Source organism: Cyprinodon tularosa, unplaced genomic scaffold (genome assembly GCF_016077235.1).
Source record: "Cyprinodon tularosa strain WSP-4 unplaced genomic scaffold, ASM1607723v1 ctg961, whole genome shotgun sequence".
Lineage (NCBI taxonomy): Eukaryota > Metazoa > Chordata > Actinopteri > Cyprinodontiformes > Cyprinodontidae > Cyprinodon > Cyprinodon tularosa.
The window spans coordinates 224,531-243,798 of NW_024039742.1; the positions used below are offsets into that span (position 1 = coordinate 224,531).

Here is a 19,268-nt window from a genome sequence, read left to right on the forward strand (position 1 = left end):
TGAAGGAGAAATATATGAAGGACAAATAAGATTAAGAAAAGTGATCATATTTTTTTGCAAACATAATTCCCTTATTCGTTGTAATTTGGAAGTATTTTTCCTAAGGAAAAATTTGGTTAAGATGTGTATTTGATATGGGAACATGTATTACTAAGTAAAATAAGGCATTTAGACAGGAGTAATTAGAGTTTTTGTTGTATAAGAACCTAAAATTTGTGTTGTAATAACAAGTAAGTGGTTCTATAGAGGATAAGCTCTTTATGGTTTGTTTCAGTGATATTTTAGCAACGTGTTTAAAGAAAATTTAAATGTTTTTTTGAAACAACTGAGTTTCATTCTATAGAAACTGTCTCCGAAAAGGGAGCCTGATGTTTTTCTTGTTCCTATAAAAAGCAAAATGTCTCTGTATATGTATGAATCACTGAAGGATAGGTCTAATTTAATAAAATTCACCAAAAATTACATTTCATCCTAACATTTGTCATTAAAGCTGATGTTTTATTTTTAATTATTAAACCCGTTTGGAGGCAAACCCTCCAATGACATAACACTGTAACAAAACTATAAGTATTTGGATTTAAGGACGAATGAACTGATCAATATCCAGAGAAGAGGCTGATTGTTAGAGCTGGATCTAGAACTGGAATCTTAATTAAAATTCTTAATTACTGACACATACTGACAACAGAGCAGCTTAGTTTAGCATTAATCAAGCTATTTTTACATTAACTGCATTTTATTCTGTCACAACCAAATCTGTTTTGAAATACTTGCAAAACACAGAAAAAAAAAAGTTTTCAGCAAAACTTCAAACTAACGACTTAAAACCATGCTTAGGGCAAGAGTGTTAATTAATATTAGCAAAATTGATAAAGCAAGAGTGCTGAAGGACTGTTGAGGGGAGCTAAAAAGCAGATAAATGTGGCACAAATCTGTTCTTTTTTTTGTTGATGAATTGATCAGGTCATAATTTTTAAAACAGATATAATCCCTCAGATTTTCCCTATATAAATTATTCAAAGTCCTATTCACAGTCCTAAATGTGATTCTTCCTGAACTTGCAAACTGATGTCATTTTCCATCGACATCTGTCCCAATTCTGTGCCGGTAGAAGGTGATAGCAGCTAGCAAGATGGAAATCAGCTTTGACAATACCGCAACATCCAACACCTCATTAATATATGAAGCAAAATCTTTATCTGAGCCAAATTAAAAGGATCCTACAGGAGCTGTTTGAATGAGGACAAATAATGAATACAGATTTAGGCAAAATGTTTTAATTTAATCTGAACAACCAAGTAAAACAGCCATCAAAACTTTTTAATTGATTATGATGTGGTAAGAAAGAGAAGCAGCGAGGTGTTTTCCTACCAGCTGGTCACTGCTGAACCTTTTGTTTATTTATTGATTTTACTAAATAAAGCATATAAATAAAACTGCAGGGAATTCCAAAAGAAACAGAAAATTGACAAAAATATGATTTTAATTTTATTCAGTAATCATTTTTTTTAGGGATTTTATTCCTCACAAGTCTTCCTACTGTTATGGACTTTAAGCACTGCTGCCCTGCAGCAAGAAGGTTCTGGGTTCGATTCCTGGCCTGGGGTGTTTCTGCATGGAGTTTGCATGTTCTCCATGAGCGTGCGTGGGTTCTCTCCGGGTACTCTGGCTTCCTCCCACAGCCCAAAAACATGACTGTTAGGTTAATTGGCTTCTCTAAATTCTCCTTAGTTGTGCGTGAATGGTTTTATGTCCTGTTTGTCTCTGTGTTGCCCTGCGATGGACTGGTGACCTGTCTAGGGTGTCAGGTGATGGATGAATGGATGCAGGCCAATAATGGAGCCAAGCAGGTGAGCATTTCCCCAGAGGAGGTGTGAAAATAGAGAAAACTACAAAATCAAATGTGATAAAGTACAAAAAAATTGATAGCAGAAAAAGTAAGAGATAATGAATGATGTTTGATGTTTTAAAGCAAGACCTAAATGCCTGGAGGTTGCCAAGTTGTCGGTTGTAAGGATGAGTACAGCCAGCAGATGGCGACAGCAAACAATGTTTATGTCTCCTAATTGTGTCATGATCAACACTGTTTTTATTCAAAAACATGACTTGGCAAATCTTTAAAGATTTAGTCTTTTATTTTAAATAAGATTATGCATATTTTTTAAATAGGAAAATAGACCAATAGATCCAATAGGCCCATTAAATAACCTTTGACATGTTGTACATCAGAGATAACAAGCAGATTAAAGGGAAGAATAACTCACTAGTAGAAGAAACTCCTGCAGGACTCAGTTTCCAACTGTCGTGTTTCCCATCAGTTCCTGTAGTTTTGTGTTGGAGGGAGGAAGGACTGTAAGGAGAATGAATCACAGAAATAAACAAATTAAAATAAGCTGCATTAATGGTCCCATTTTATGACATCATAAGGGGAAAGCTGTCCTGAATGGTCTGTAGCTACAGGGAGGGAAGGCATCCGCTGTGGATTGCAGTACAGAGATTTTTGTGTGGATCATATCCAGTTCTTAGAAACCCGTGCTTTTTTACTAACATCGTTCTCTACGTCTCACAATCAACCTGCAGCAAATAAGGAAGTACAACCTTCTACGGGAGCCACTGATCATCCTCTATACTCATAATATTTAGTTCTTCCTTCTCTCATCCGTCACTCTATAGTTTAGCTCATTAACATAACAGGAAAGATGCAAACTTCAGCAAACAATCAGGTCTACAGTAAAGATTACCTTGGCTAATAGACAGAAATTAGACAGAAATCCAGAAAAGTGACATTTTCTTCTGATTCTACTTCTGATTTAATCACAATGAATAGTCAGCTATTCTGCTCTTAAACAAAATAATCATGCTGCATGGCTAGAACCTCATTTTCTTTTTATTAAGAATAAAAGTTGCACATAGACACACATATTTCTTTTTGTATCCTTCATTCTATTTTATCTAAAGTTTTTGTATAACACTTTCAAATGTCTGAAACTAGGCCATTAGTGCTCAAAAGTCAGGTTCCTTATTTGATCTTTCGATCTCAAATAAATCTGATTCTGATTATTTAGTTTTTGGAGGCACAGCAAGGTTTGGTAAATTCATTTAGGAAAAGAATACAAACTCATGGGGGATAATGAAATAATGCAGAAACAAGAGTGAAGCTCCACCTGCTTGGACAGACCAGCTTGTCCCTTATCCCGTCCTCCTTTAGCTCCCTTTGGTTGGATGGTCCTCTAAAGGCGCTCTCCAGGAAACTGAGCGGTAGCCTTCTGTTCACCGGCTGGTTAATCTGAGCTCTGCTGCGCAGCGTCAGAGCCGCCCGGCTGCCCACATAGTAGTGAACCAGATCTGGGATGGAGTAAAAGGCCTCTCCTTCCAGGCTGTACTTGGTCCTGCTGTGAGCCTCAGCGGCCTGAATCACCGTCTTCCTGATGGGTAAGTGAATGGTTTCCTGCTCCCAGCGGCAGGTGAGAACGAAGCCGCCCTTTATGGACTGTGAGTCTCTGAGGAGGAAATCTCCTCCGTTCACCAGCAAACTTTCTGACACCTGCAAAGATATTCAATCCATCCAAAGCAACAAAAACAAATAAATATATATCAGTTTCTAGTGTTTTATTGGTCTTATAAGAGTAAAAACTAAATTCAACCCTTGTAAAAGGCTTTGCTTTGGTCCTAAATAAACTTTCCTCAAACACAAAAATATAAAATATGACAGATTTAATGTCTCCAAAAAAAGTACAAGTTACTGTACACAAAAAAACCTGTTTTCTTAAAAAGAATATAAAATGTAACCCATTTCCTCATTATATTCTTGTTCCTAAGAACCAGCATTGTTTATTTCTAAATCAAAATATAACTCAATTTATCTGGTATACATAAGGAGAATAAGAATTCATAATATTTATCAGTATTTTATTACTAGAGTGGGCATGCAATAAGCTTAGGTGTGGGAAGGACTCCCTCTTGTGGTCAAATTGCTGCATTGCGCTGCTGGTAAAACACTCTAAATGCAGGTTCAAACCCATAATTTTCTTTTAACATTCCAGATTTGTGTGGTTTATTGTATTAAAACTAGGAGTCTTTTGTGGCATAAATTAATTATAAACCATCTAGAAGCTGTTAACCTAATTTAAAACATTTGCTATCAAAAAACAACTAATACAATCCCTCAAATTAAAATCTAATAATGCAGCACAGGATTTGTATTTCTTACTGCGGTCAGTAATAAACACTGCAGAGACTTTACCTAGTAATCTCTAAGTTAGAGCGGATAAGTTTATGCATTAAAGCAAACCAACCAGGCTGCAGAGGCTAAGTTTGATGTTTACTGTTATAGACATTAAACATTTACACTTTGGTTTCTGTAGGAAGGCCATCATCACCCATCATCATTAACCAACAGCTAATTGTAACTCCCTAGAGGAACACCTGTGCATAGCAGTGAAAGTCAGTGCACAAATAATCACTTTGGGCACGGGTCTAACTGGCATTGATTCAGTAGTGATCTGATTGATTTTACTGAGCTACAATTGACAGCCAGATGCATTATTTACCGTTGGCAAAGACTGTTTCCTTTAGAAGAGGTTTGCAGTTTCATTTAAATGTTTTTTTTTTTAAGCTGGATTGTTTGACAATCAATATCATTTAGTTGCAAACAAATAGGTGGTGATGTTCTAATTTCATAACTTCCCACAGCCCTCAATGAGTCATGCAATGGTTTATGGTTTGTACAGTCTGTCTGACTGCTAACCAATATAGAGTTGTGTGAAAGGAAGTAAACCTTGTTTCATTTGCAAGATGTATGGGCAATATAAGGGGACAAAAAAAAAACAGCTCTGTAGGTCTGAAGGTGAAATAATTATAACTGATAACAGTCATGCATGGTTGTAGAAAAATAATCTTTAAGCTAAAAAGAATATCCTTGAAAGACCATAAAACAATTGTGATGTTTCACCAAAATGCACAGAGGCTTGTTTGGAGAAAACTTATGAGCATGTACGCACATCTACATGATACTAACTGTAAAACACGGTGGTGGAGGAGTGGGGGTTCAAACCTTTTCCTCCAGATGCAGGAGCGGGCTCTTTGTTGTCTGAGTGATCGTGAACTCATGTTCAAAAAGTATTTAAGTCTTTGTGACAGTTTAAGCTTGGCTCAAAGTGGCTCATCAATAGGAAAATACTGTAATCTCACATAAAGTCCAAATCTGAAACTTTTTAATAGTGTTACCCCGATCCAGCACTAAAATGGTGGTAACAGTAAGTACCAACAAATAGGGCACCGATACCATTGTGAGAGCCAAAAGTTTATCCAACTATTGTCACCCATTCCAGGTACACTGCAAAAAATATAAATCTCAATAAGTTATTTTTTCTTAAAATAAGTGTGTTTTTTCTTGATTTGAGGAGGTACAGGTGCTGGTCATAAAATTAGAATATCATGAAAAAGTAGATTGATTTCAGTAATTCCATTTAAAAAGTGAAACTTGTATATTATATTCATACATTACATACAAACTCATATATTTCAGATGTTTATTTTGTTTAATTTTGATGATTACAAATGACAACAAATGAAAATCTCAAATTCATCATATCAGAAAATTAGAATATTACTGAAGACCAATAAAAACAAAGGATTTATAGAAATGTTGGCCAACTGAAAAGTATGAACATGAAAAGTATGAGCATGTACAGCACTCAGTATTTAGTTGGGCCTCCTTTGGCCTGTATTACTGCAGCAATGCGGCGTGGCATGGAGTCGATCAGTCTGTGGCACTGCTCAGGTGTTATGATAGCCCAGGTTGCTCTAATAGTGGCTTTTAGCTCTTCTGAATTGTTGGGTCTGGTGTATTGCATCTTCTTCTTCACAATACCCCATAGATTTTCTATGGGGTTAAGGTCAGGAGAGTTTGCTGGCCAATTAAGAACAGGGATACCATGGTCCTTCAACCAGGTACTGGTAGCTTTGGCACTGTGTGCAGGTGCCAAGTCCTGTTGGAAAATGAAATCTGCATCTCCAAAAAGTTGGTCAGCTGCAGGAAGCATGAAGTGCTCTAAAACTTCCTGGTATGTGGCTGCGTTGACCCTGGACCTCAGAAAACACAATGGACCAACACCAGCAGATGACATGGCACCCCAAACCATCACTGACTGTGGAAACTTTACACTGGACTTCAAGCAACGTGGATGAAGTGCCTCTCTTCTTTTCCTCCAGACTCTGGGACCTTGATTTCCAAAGGAAATGCAAAATTTACTTTCATCAGAGAACATGACTTTGGTCCTGTTTCTCTTTAGCCCAGGCAAGACGCTTCTGACGCTGTCTGTGGTTCAAGAGTGGCTTGACACAAGGAATGCGACAGCAGAAACCCATGTCTTTCATACGTCTGTGTGTGGTGGTTCTTGAAGCACTCACTCCAGCTGCAGTCCACTCTTTGTGAATCTCCCCCACATTTTTGAATGGGTTTTGTTTCACAATCCTCTCCAGGGTGCGGTTATCTCTCTTGCTTGTACACTTTTTTCGACCACATCTTTTCCTTCCCTTCGCCTCTCTATTAATGTGCTTGGACACTGAGCTCTGTGAACAGCCAGCCTCTTTAGCGATGACCTTTTGTGTCTTGCCCTCCTTGTGCAAGGTGTCGATGGTCGTCTTTTGGACAACTGTCAAGTCAGCAGTCTTCCCCATGATTGTGTAGCCTATAGAACTAGACTGAAAGACCATTTAAAGGCTTTTGCAGGTGGTTTGAGTTAATTAGCTGATTAGAGTGTGGCACCAGGGGCCATCAATTTTGAACCTTTTCACAATATTCTAATTTTCTGATATGATGAATTTGAGATTTTCATTTGTTGTCATTTGTAATCATCAAAATTAAACAAAATAAACATCTGAAATATATGAGTTTGTATGTAATGTATGAATATAATATACAAGTTTCACTTTTTAAATGGAATTACTGAAATCAATCTACTTTTTCATGATATTCTAATTTTATGACCAGCACCTGTAAGTAAGACACTTTGCCAATGGAACAAGACAATTTCCTTTTAAAATAAGAAAAAACTATTTTATCGTCTTATTTCAAGTAAATATTATCTAACTATCTTATTTTAAGAGTGAAAATACTCATTCCATTGGCAAATCATCTTATTTACCTGCTCAAATTAAGGCTAAATATACTTAATTTAAGCCATTTTTTACTTATTTCTGGATTGTTTTTGCAGTGTAGGCAATAAAAAGTTCAATTTGTATTAGTCTTTTTCCTGCTTCACAAAGGTAGGCAGCAGCTGGACAAAGCCATATTAGCAATTATTTTACATAGTATGCAGTTCTTCATATATATACGCATATAACACATCAATTTCAAACAGATGGTATCGGTGTCGGGGCCCAAAAATGGCATCTACACAACACTAATTTTAAGACAGGGGTGGGCAACTCCAGTCCTGGAGGGCCTGTATCCTGCAACTTTTAGATATGTCCTTGACTTAACACACCTGAATCAAGTAAATAGATAATTAAAAGGACTCGGGAGAAATTGATTGCATACTGGGGAGGTAATTAAACCATTTGATTCAGGTGTGTTGGACCAAGGATGAATCTAAATGTTGCAGGAAACTGGCCCTCAAGGACTAGAGTTGCCCACCCATGTTTAAGCATAAAAATCTGAGATAGGACATTTACAAAAGCTGAGCTGTGGAAAATTTCCCCACAACAATGTGAGAAGGACAAAAACATCTGAGAATCACGTTGATAAAGGTGGTTCTACAAGCTGCTCCATTTTGAAGGCTTCAAACTCATTTTGTCTATAATTTAGTTTAGTTCTTGAAAAGTTTTATTGTCTGTTTACACTTGAGTACTCATTTTCATGACATATTTCTAGTATATAGAAACGCATGCTGACCTTTATTATTAATCTGAAGCTAATATTACTGTTTTTCAGTAGCTCAAGATAAAAGTTAACTGAATATCTTTATGCAGCTAGAACAAACCTCCCAGGGTATCGGTCCGTGGTACCAGGCATGGCTCTTCAGGTTGGAGTGACTCAGCCTAAGCTCCTCCTCCAGCTGTTTCTTCATTTTTTCCGACGGTGGCTCCAACATCTCCTTGGAGAACTTAAAGGCATCACAGGCAGAGAATTAGACAGAAATCCAGAATTTCAAACCAAAAATAAAAGAAAAACAAGAAGCTTAGTTGCTAGTTTGCTGCATGTTGTCTGCAGATAAAGTGGAGCCTTCCCTGCTTGATTTTTTTTAAAAATATATTACAGGACAGACAGTTAGGAAGGGAGAGGGAGGGAGGAAGGACAGACATCTCCGACATTCCCACACTGGCATCACAGCAGCGGCACTAAAGGCCCGAAGCGAGACCCCAGAACGCTGGAGTGCTGGCCTCGTCACCCCGGCAACGTCATTGTGAGATGGGGACATCACTCAGCAGCCTTTGTTTATTGTGTTTTTATACAAAACCAAAACAAGCAAAAGAAGCTACTGTATGTTAGGATTTAATGCTGAGGATGAGCTGGGAATGGTTCAGGCTGACACTTCCCACCCCCTCAGCCTGATGGTTCCTCCCTCTAAACAGAGAACCAGAAAGTTGGGAAACCTGCCAGGACTATTTCAAAACAGAGAAAGAGGACGTGTGTATGTCAGCGTGTGTTTGTACACATTTATGTCGTCTATTTGGGTCCTCTGTAGAATGATGGAGCTTATAGGGACCACAGTCTATCATCAGATCTATCATTTAAGGGCCTAACATTTATGTAGTTACTTCATTGAATGGAAGTCAGAAAAAGGTCCTAATAACGGTTCAAAACAACTTTATGTTACGGGTTATTTTAAGAACTAATAAAGACTAAAGGTTAAGGTCAATGCAAGTAAAGTCACTAAAAATATATTAAAACACATTTTATCATTTTATGGTTTTGTTAATCATCCAGATAAAAGGAAATTCTCCCGAATCTCTGCACTTCACTGTTTGATTTGTTATTTTTGTCTTCGTAGCACCAGATCAGGTCTTCCCTAACCATACAGTTTTACAGAAAAAGATTGTGTGGCAGAAAACAGGAAGTTAGGCAAGCAGACGCTGTTTAAAAAAAGCAACAAGGGAGAAAGTCATGGTTTGGATGAAAGAGGAAGATATGGATAAATGTTGAAGAGGCTCACTTTCACATATTCTCCACCACAGTTCGTCACTTTTGTGAACCTGTAAAACAAAAAAAAGAAAACAATTATTTCCCTATATTTTTATATCATTGATATACATTTAAAAAGAATGTCTCAAAGTTGAGCAGAAGGGATGAAGGTCCAAACTGGACATAATTTGGGTTTAAATCGAGGCCAGTGATGGGTACCTTTACACCTTATGAATACCCTTGGTCAGCATTCTATGCAGACACACACTCACACCAAAGGACAATTTAGACAAGCCAATTAAGCTAACAGTATTTTTTTCTTGGGGGTTGTTGGAGGATGCCGGAGTACCCAGAGAGAACCCATGCATGCATGGGGAGAACATGCAAAATCCAAGTAGAAAGAGCCCAGGCCAGGAATCTAACCCGAAACCTTCTTGCTGCAAGGTAGCATTGCTAAACTCTGCTCCAGACTGCAGCCAGATGCAACAATTCCTGTGACATATTTTCAGAAAAAGGTAAGATCAGGGGCGGTTCTAATAATTTGGGGGCCCTGAGCACAATTAATCTGTCGTTCCCCAATCTTAAAAATTATCAATACAGCATGTCTGTTTCTCTTTACTTCCAAAACAACATTTCAATATTATTGTTGCGTAAAAAGCTGCAACAAGGAAGAGAACAAGCTTTGGACCAACAATAGTTAATATATTTCCACACAAGATAACTTCATTTTACCAATCATGGAGGAAAATCAACCAAGACAACTTATTTCAAGAGGGGTTCAACAAGGAGGAAATAAATAAAGTACAATGCATAAAATGTACTATGTATCTAAGACTCATTCAATAAACACTCTTTAGAATTATCTGGAGACTTAATGAAATATGCATAAATAACCCTCCTATATCTGCATTTTATGTTGTGCATTCCTATGAACAGAAAACCGAGATTTTGCTGAAATTTCTGGACATCTCAAAGAGAATAAGACAAATAACTTTTTTTGATAACATTTATTTTTATTTAAAATGTGACATTGTCATGATTTGCTTCTATAATCAGTAATCAATAATTGTAATATAATTATATAGCTAATAAATATGGAATGGGCATAATTAGTTACAGGATATAATTCTATAATCACTATAGAAGTAGCTTTTTTCTCTCTAATTTCTGTAGAATAAAATAACCAATAGAAGGATCTGTCTACAAATATAAGCCATGTTTCTATTCTGTAATTATATAACTTTCAGTTGAGCACCAGCACAACTCACTTTAAGTTTCTCACTTTAAGCACTGCCCTCGGTTAGATATCAATCAACTCTGTGAGGGTGTTTTTATTACTTATTGTTCCCTTGATGTTTTATCTGACTGTCGGATGATCCTCAGACACCCTAATATCTTCTCATACCTGTTGGAGTTGTGTCAAATTCTCAAAAACTGAATCCTTTACATATTCAACCCTGGTCTGGATCATATTTTATCCTTCCTTCTGTGGGGATAACAGTATCTATTGTCACATATTGTATGGAAATTAAAATAAAACTGAAAAAAACGTTGCAAAATTCACCACATTGACTGATTTTATTTCCTGTTTTATGCTGAGTATACCGCAGTTTTTCTGTCTTATTTTGTCGGCAGACATCTACACTCTCACCTCTTTTTCAGAAGCTACCTAATAAAAACAAACAGGAAGTTCACAGAAATGTTATTTAGGTAGCATCAGATATATATAAGTATATGTAAACAAAAAAACTGTTATACTTTTTCATGTACCTCTCATGGTACCTTACCAAATGACGCTTTGCAAAATCTAGTACTGTGTCTTTTGTTTTGTTTTTACAGTAAATATTTTAAATTTGTCCTATCTGCTGCTCCCATGTTTAGGGTTTGCCACAACAAGTCATTACAAAGAGCTCAAAGACTATCTCAAAGTTTTCACTCCTGACAAGAGATGTACTGATCTGATGCTGATATCAGAAATCCGTCCGATATTAGCCAAAAAAAAACGAATTCTGAAAACATATCAGCCTGCGTCTAAAAGCTTATTTGTTAACACGCTGATAGGAACATTCTGCTTCTTACTCGTTGGTTAATGATAAAAAGTTTAGTTTTTATCATATATATTGTTTATCTATTGTTCTTTTTGAGAATTATCACTTGATCAAGATGTTTCTATATAAGAGTTTTTTATTACAACTCCCACCAATGTTGTTTTCGTCAACGATAAAGATGATGAAATCATATCGTTGACGCTCTTTTTTTTCATAACAATAACGAAAACTGACGAGCTAAACATGGAACTTTGATGAGTAAAACATCACTAGCATAGGTTTGAGTTTTAGTCCCACATAGCAGTCAGACGTATAAACTGCATCATTGTGCTGTAATCAGCTAAGCAAATAATCCGTGCTGCTGCGTCTTCATTGATCTGCCGCCCACCTGCCGTACAGCGCTACACGTTCTGCAGAAGCACAGATAGATCACGGCAGCAGCGACAGGGTCTGAGAGAATAATGGTCCAGTAATGCGCTCAACTCTGAAAAACTGCTCTAATCTTCCATCTGTTCTTGTGCAGAAATGCGTCTTTGTGCGCCTAGCTCCGAGTCTGTGCTTCATGCTCCACTCTGATGGTTCGCTCTCAGCACTATGGCTCTTCTATCTCTACTTAATAAACTATGTAGCTGATCATCCTCTGCCATGCGTAAAAAATCCCTTTGTCTAACTATCAAGATTTTATTTTATCTATCTCAAAAGAGGTAATAATAAACATGCTTTAAGGAATCCCTAAATTACATCCAAATAAGTATTTGATTGCATATTGTTTATTTTGGGATAAAGAGCCAGATGGGAAGGTACATTGATCTATGAATATTTCTCTCTCATTGTTCTCAATTCTATTTATTTAAATATGATGTAAATGTTTCCTTTGATAGTTCAACATTTTATTTAACATATTAATTCAATTTAGGTCTGGATTGCCATTGCAGTACAAGGAAATTATATAGTTTCTCTCTGTATTTTTTTATATCAAAACCCTATTAATTTAAATCTATTTTGACCCCTGAGCAGTGTCACTAAGGGGCAGATTCCAAGAAATAAAGCCAAAATTGCCAAAGTAGAAAGAGGAATGTTTTGTTCTTTGCTTTTTTAGAGCAATGAAGATTTTATGGATCTGTGTGTAATACATAATTCATGGCAGATCAGGAAGTGTTGGTCTAAAACCATTCCTTTATTCTACATTTTGTTAGCTTGTCTGTCTGCTATATTAACCAATATGACGTGTTGAACTAGATCTGCTCATTTAACAACTTTTGAGAGACACTTTATTTTAAAGCAGGCCGTTAATTCATAAAAAAAGTTAATTTTAATTCTGTAAATCAAAGTTTTCTGCCAACAGCAATGATGAACTGTAGAGCAGCATTCTATACCAAGCTATTGTAGTATCTAGGCTAGAGCTGTCAGTCTGATAGAGAATGTGGTTGTTATTCGACATTGTAAAGATTAACTTTTTTTTTTGCAATATAAAACTGACTAAAACTAGACTAAAACCTTTTTAAGTTTTAGTCGACTAAAACCGACTAAAGCTAAATCTAAGATGGCTGTCAAAAACATTCTCCCACGATGATAAGGAATGTCTTCTTGTAGGGTGGGGCGGTCTCGTGTGCACCTACCTCCATCCAGTTTGTAAGAAGCAGGTTATGAAGCATATGGGTGTTTAAAATAGCTGGATACAGAGTGCAGTTGGACAGTTATGGCTGCTATTCACAGGAGGGTACAAAAAAAGTTTACAAAGAAGATGCATAGTATCTGTCCACTGACATGATCATGTCTTCACCTTTGCTGGTACCAGTGTCCTACCTGCCTGTGCTTTGGGATGGAAATCTGCTGTTGCGTTCAGCAAAGTCCCACCTGGAAAACTTCCAGAACTTTTCCTCTGGAATAAAATGTAATTTATTCCTCAATTAATTAGACATTTTCTATGTAACAGAAAAATTATCTGTGACTAAAGATACGAACATAAGCAAAGATTGTTGGGCAAGCTCGTTTTACCAGGAAATTTTAAAACCAGCAGCGACGCTTCACATTAGTCTCATTGTGGGAGATTATACAGATGTAGTTTAACCAGAAGTGGCTGATTTCCTCAGCTCTATGGTAACAACAGCAACAAGCTTATTCTCATACTGTAGCAACGCAGCAACAGTTCAGTTAGATAATGAGTGTCATGTTAAATTGTCGCTGTAGGGACATCTTGCTCTGCTAACACTTTAGAAAAATAAAAACACACAAAGACACAGTAAGTCTTCAACACTGGCAAAAGCTGTCAAGAAAACCGTAAAGTGGAAAACACAAAGATATCTGATCATCAGACTAAGTTTATCTATATATTAGCCTTAGCAAGTTTATTTTTTCTCATGTACTGGTTGTTAATTGAAGGCTATCTATCAGACATGCTTTCCTGTCTCCTGTCTGTCTTCTTGCACAACCTTCTCCCAGCAGCAGTGAGTTCATTTGACACCACCCAGCAACAACTTGCAACACAACAAACTTCTCCAAGGACGACAGAGAATAACTCTGCTTCCAAAGTCAACTCATGCATCTACAAATTGTCTGCAGATAGAGAATACTTCTTCCTCTCCGCTCTATCTGTTTGTTACATCCGCTGGCTCATTACCAGGTCCGACAGGAGTCACAACACTGTGCTCAGAACTAAGAGGGGCTTATAAAAAAGACAGAGAAACACCCAAAGCGCAACGTCTTCATCCTGACAGCGGTGATGTGTTCAGTCAGTGAAACAATGCAAGTTGGCAGAGAGGAACTTCTTGTCTTTGTGTTACTCTGTTCTTCCTCAGCTCGCTGCATACTTCAGTGAGACTAGGGAGGCGACCTTTTGTTCCCAAACACAAACTCTGAGAGCAGACGGCACAGATGTGAGATCAGCATGAGAAACTCCACAGAGCTAATGTCATCAGAAGTCTAGATTCCCAGCTCGTGTTGCTCCAGCTTGTCAGGCTTAAGGTTATGGAGATAGCAACATGAAGTGACAAAACCCTCAACGTAAATCAGACATCTATTGAGGACAAGATTGATGTACAGAGAATAACTGAATCTTTCAAAAGAAGATTCCTCAGTTGTATTTTTAACACCAAACCTTAAAGTCGTAGGGAAATCATATTTAAATGTCAAATCATTCTGGCTTAAACATGTCTATAACTGTACTCTTTAACAGAGGATATTGTGCCAAAATTTAGAAAAGGTTTATTTAAAAAAAATCCTGTCTTAAAATCTGTGGTGGGGTTTTTCGTTGTCTTATGCAGGCCAGTTAGTTATACATCAGCTTGTAGACCTAAATTCGGCCAATCATATATCAACAGTCATCTGTCAATCAAATTTTTCGGTCATAGCATCTTTATTCATATGTCACAGCTAATATACGTACGGTTGAAATATGAAATAAAAAATAATTTACTTTCCCATTGAGTTCCGTCCCAGTGTTCACGGGGATCTTCAGCAGGCATAGAGCCAACAGAACAGGGCTCAAACATGGACGGCTGTAAGCCTTCTACAACAAACCAAGCTTCTGCCATATGTATGACAGAGGAGACTCATCCACGACCTCCGACACTAAACTCTCCTCCTAGGGCTGGGTACCGAACTTCGGTACTTTTATGGTACCGACCGAAATGCTTCGGTTCTACAAAGTATCGAAACATGCCTCGTCTTTCGGTACCAAGTTTCGGTGATTGGCTGTAACACTTAACGTGATTGCGTCATCCAGGAAAAATACACAGGTGGTCACGCCTACAGCCAGGGTTCATGTGAACTGGTTGTGAGCGTCGCGGAACCCCTTTAAAATGCCCCCCAGGTCAAAAGTGCGGCTTCACTTTATTAAGACTGATGCCAATAGTGCGCAATGCAATACATCGTGCACGGAAATAATTTAAGAGCAGAAAGTCGCTCGGTGTTTGACTGCAAGAAGAGCGGACCGCAGCCAGCGCGACTATCCTCCTCTCAGCAGCCCGTGGGCAGAGCAAAGCCAGAGCGGAGTGAATAATGCGAGACACTCATGGAGAATGCAGCTTTCAAACTGGACACAGCAGGAGCTGCAAAATCACGTCTGCTGCTTCTTTTTTGCTGCTTGTACCAGCTTCTATCGCGCGGCTGAAGCAGCTTTGCTGCTCTGGCTGCGCAGTGCAAAAGTGGCTCTGATGCGCGTTGGGCGGAGCTACACTATCCTTTATTTGCCTGGCAGTTATATTTGCTGCGATCAGTGGGAATAAAGTAGTTTTATTATGTTGGGAAAATCCACCTGAAAACTTAATCACTGCAGTCAGTTCATCCATATCAGCCTTCCAATATTATTTCTGTCGGAGCCGCTCAGACCCCCACATACCAGCGGTGCGCTGTCAGTAGGATCCCATTCAACGGGCTTGTTTGTCAGACATGGTAATTTTTCTAAAGGAAAACTGCTAAGTAAAAAGGTCCTCACAATTTAACAGTGAATATTAGACACTGAATTTTTTTTTTATGTAAGAGGAAAAATGTAAATGGAAAAACAGAGCTTAAAATAAAACTCAAGATTTGTACTTTTTTATGTTGTGTGATTTTCTTTTTTTTTTCTCGAATTGATATTATAAAACTGGTATCGAAAAAAGTATCGTTCAGGAACCGGTATCGAAGTGAAGGTATCGGTATTGGTACCGGAACCGAAAATTTTTTAACAATACCCAGCCCTATCTCCTCCTCTTGCATGTTTCCTCTGTCTATAGCGTTCCTTGACAGTGTCGTTTCTAAGTCACCAATTTAGTGCTACTTGGTCCCAATGGAATTTCCCATTGAGAACCTACTAGCACTAAGTTGCTAACTGGTTATCAAGATGCTCCCAAGAAAATGGCCACAATCAAACTTGCTTGCGAACCTTCTGCCACAACAATCCCGCCCCCTTGATAAACGACCAATCAAATTCACTTTATTTACTCGTGTAAAGTTGTGCACCACTCTGGAGAATTCGGAAATGCGATGGTTGAAACAGCCAATTTCCTGTGACTTTAAGGCTTTAAAAATGTACAATGGGCTAACATATAATCATTAATTCCCCTTGCAGATCTGGACTTAAATCGATCTTTTCATTTGATCAATACATTATTTCAGATTGAAAGAAATAAAGGCCCTGCCAGAGTACAGACTTTTTGATAAAACATCATCAGGATTAGCATTGTCTGGCTGGGCTGGTTGTGTTGTTCTTCTCTAGAAATCATGAGACCGCTGGCTGCTTTACCTATATCTGTGTGACTGCACACGTGTACCTTATCATCTCATCATTTGTGCAGTATAAGAGGAGCGGTTCACCTGTCGCTAAGGCCCGGAGATTAAACCCAAAATGAACCAATTGTTCCTGTGTTTACCCAAATCTCTGTGTTCCTGAGTTGACCCTATTGGCCCTTCTGTGTGTCACCCAAGGTACTTCAAAAAATTGGTTGATTCTGTCTCCAATCTAGAGGCTACGATCACTACCTCCTGGTTCTCGCTCTATTGCTGATTTACAGCATCAGGACTTCTCTGTGAAACCAGACAACCAGTCCAGCTCTCGAGTGTTGTTTTGGTCTCATCGTCCATGACTGTGAACAGCTCCTCCTTATTCCTCCTCGCTGGTGAATCTTTAAAGCGGCCTGCTCTAACAGCCCCTCCTGGCCTAAATCTACAAATCTATCTCTGGCACGTACTTGCTCACAACCCATAATCTCTGATCTGCTCACCTGTCCATGATGGCTAACTTCATAAAAACAGTAAGCCCAGAAAAATCTCCATCTGTCCAGTATACCAACAACATCCTCACAGTATTTCTCCATAGAGAACTTCTGATCAATCCCCTTGATCCATCTTTGTCGGATCACCTGTACTTTCATATTATCCTCTGTTTAATGAAAATAATTTATCAACTGAGAGTCCCTCTTACCTGTAGATCAGAAAGTTAGAAAAAAGATTAGGGTGATGGCAAGGAGGCCAGAGATGGCAAAAGTACTCACTTTCCGTACTGTAGTATAAGTACAGATACTTGTGTTAACAAATACTCTGGTAAAAGTGGAAGTACTGATTAAACTTCTTTACTCAAGTAAAAGTAACAAAGTACAGGCTTGTAAATTTACTTAAAGTATACAAGTGAAAGTAGAATCCACTCTTTTCATGCTGTTGCCTACATTTTAAATGGATGTCTGCCAATAGGACTAGATCTCCGTTGTGTTAATTTTCAATCATCTCGTCATCCATACTACTATGCTAACGCCACCGCCACCAAGCTGCAATGATTTGCCGCGAATGAATACCGCCGAATCTGTCGATTCATCTTGTAGTGGTGCTTCAAATGCAACGTAGATTCCCATCCAATTAGATTGAATTTGGTATTGATGACGTGAAAAATAATAACTGTAACTCCACTGAAATGATTCAAAACTAAAGTAACGAGCCAATTTTTTAAAATGTAAGGAGTAGAAAGTACAGATATTTGTGTAAAAATGTAAGGAGTAAAAGTAAAAAGTCGCCATAAAAATAAGTAGTAAAGTAAAGTAAAAATATCAGAAAAATCTTCTTGAGTACAGTAACGAAGTATTTGTACTTCGTTACTTCCCATCTCTGAAGGAGGCCTTCCAACATGAAGGACCTGGAGCTCATCACTGAAGATAAATTCTCAATTTAGGTAGAAATATCCAAAAACAAAAGCTGTTCTGCGATCTTAAAATTTGTTTGATTGCTTTAGAACCTGTTTTTTTTTCCTGTCAGATTCTATATATATTCTCGTTTTTGTCTCATTGCTAATGTTTTCACATTTTCTTTTTACATGTTTGAGAGTTGAAATAAGAATAAATTTGGAGCTCTGTAAATATCTCTAACTTAATTTTTGAGACACCAACCGACACAACTTCTCTCATATTACATGAACCTGTGAGAAACATAATCATTGTGCTAACACCTTCACTCACATGATGTCGCTGCTAAAACACGCCTGAATCATCAGTCCTGTACAACCCTGTTTACAATTGTTAAAAGGTCTGGGTGCCCATATGCTGTGTTCAGTCTTCTGCAAATGTTTTGGTGTATTTCTAATTATCCTACCATAAACTATAACCTTTAACCTTCTAACTTAAGCCTTTGGAGTCTCAAAGGAAGCTATGGGGGTATTCATCTAAATGCTGTCTGCTTGTGAACAGGCTTTCTTTCTGTTGAAAGATGGGCTTTAGGTAGTTTAGAAATTACCTTATAATAATTGGCAGCTACAGTCGCTTCACTAATGGCATTACCATGCTCCTTTGACTTACATTCTGTTAAAACAGAGAAGCTTCCAAAAATCATCCTTTTTAGATGCATTGATCAGTTAATCAATGCATTAAACCTTCAGTAAATGGGTTGAACTTTCTTCCTTGAACTATATGGAAGCAGCAGAGTGCTAGCAATGTTTTTCCTCTCCAACAGGACACAACCTATCCTTTTATACGGACCAGGCTGGAGGGGAGTTTTTGTCTGTGCCTGATTAGTCTTTGCTTATATCACTTAACCTTTGCATTGTTAGCACACACCCTTAAGGGCTAATTATCCTCCCGCAGCAGTGTGTCGCAGTGAGCTTGTCGCAGATATTTTTGATTTGTGCCCAATTTTGAAGCGTGCTCTGGGCTATGTTATTCTATGCCACAACGCAAGAAGGTCTATCACGAACTAGCTGTGGCAGGTTTGTTCGACAACCAAGGAACTTGTGGGCGAAAAAGAGCGGGGATCTAGGTGGAAAAAGGGTCCCAGCGTTCTCACGCACCTCGCTCTTCTAGCTGGTCCATCTTCACGAGTCGTTTTCCACAATGGCGGTCATACAAACAACACAAGCCAGTAAGGTACCAAACAGGAAATACGCATAGTGTAGAGCGGATGTAGATTTGACCAATCAGAGGCCTCCTGTCTGTGGCACTGTCTGCGGTTACCTACAGTTTTGGAGATGTGCAGGAGAGTGTCTGTGAGAGGGAGCGGGGGGCAAATTTGCGTTCACTGCGACACACACGCAGACGACCTGGTTTCTGAGAATAAAGACTCCAGAGCAACTTCAAAAGCTTTTATAGAGGCAGTCATAATTGCATACATTTTGTTATTCAAAGAACAGACGTACC

The 19,268-nt window shown here is 38.1% G+C and overlaps 1 protein-coding gene across 1 annotated transcript in view; it reads right to left on the reverse strand.

Moving 5' to 3' along the window:
• Positions 1-2,199: 2,199 nt before the first annotated feature.
• The window catches only part of LOC119776869 (SH2 domain-containing protein 3C-like), a 44,342-nt gene continuing 27,273 nt past the window's right edge, over positions 2,200-19,268 (reverse strand). Inside the window, exons 3-6 of the mRNA XM_038275495.1 lie at positions 9,159-9,198; positions 7,986-8,108; positions 3,165-3,544; positions 2,200-2,350 (exon numbers count right to left, since the gene is read on the reverse strand). Of these exons, the coding sequence (XP_038131423.1) occupies positions 2,200-2,350; positions 3,165-3,544; positions 7,986-8,108; positions 9,159-9,198 (694 nt within the window). The remainder of the gene's footprint in view (positions 2,351-3,164; positions 3,545-7,985; positions 8,109-9,158; positions 9,199-19,268) is intronic.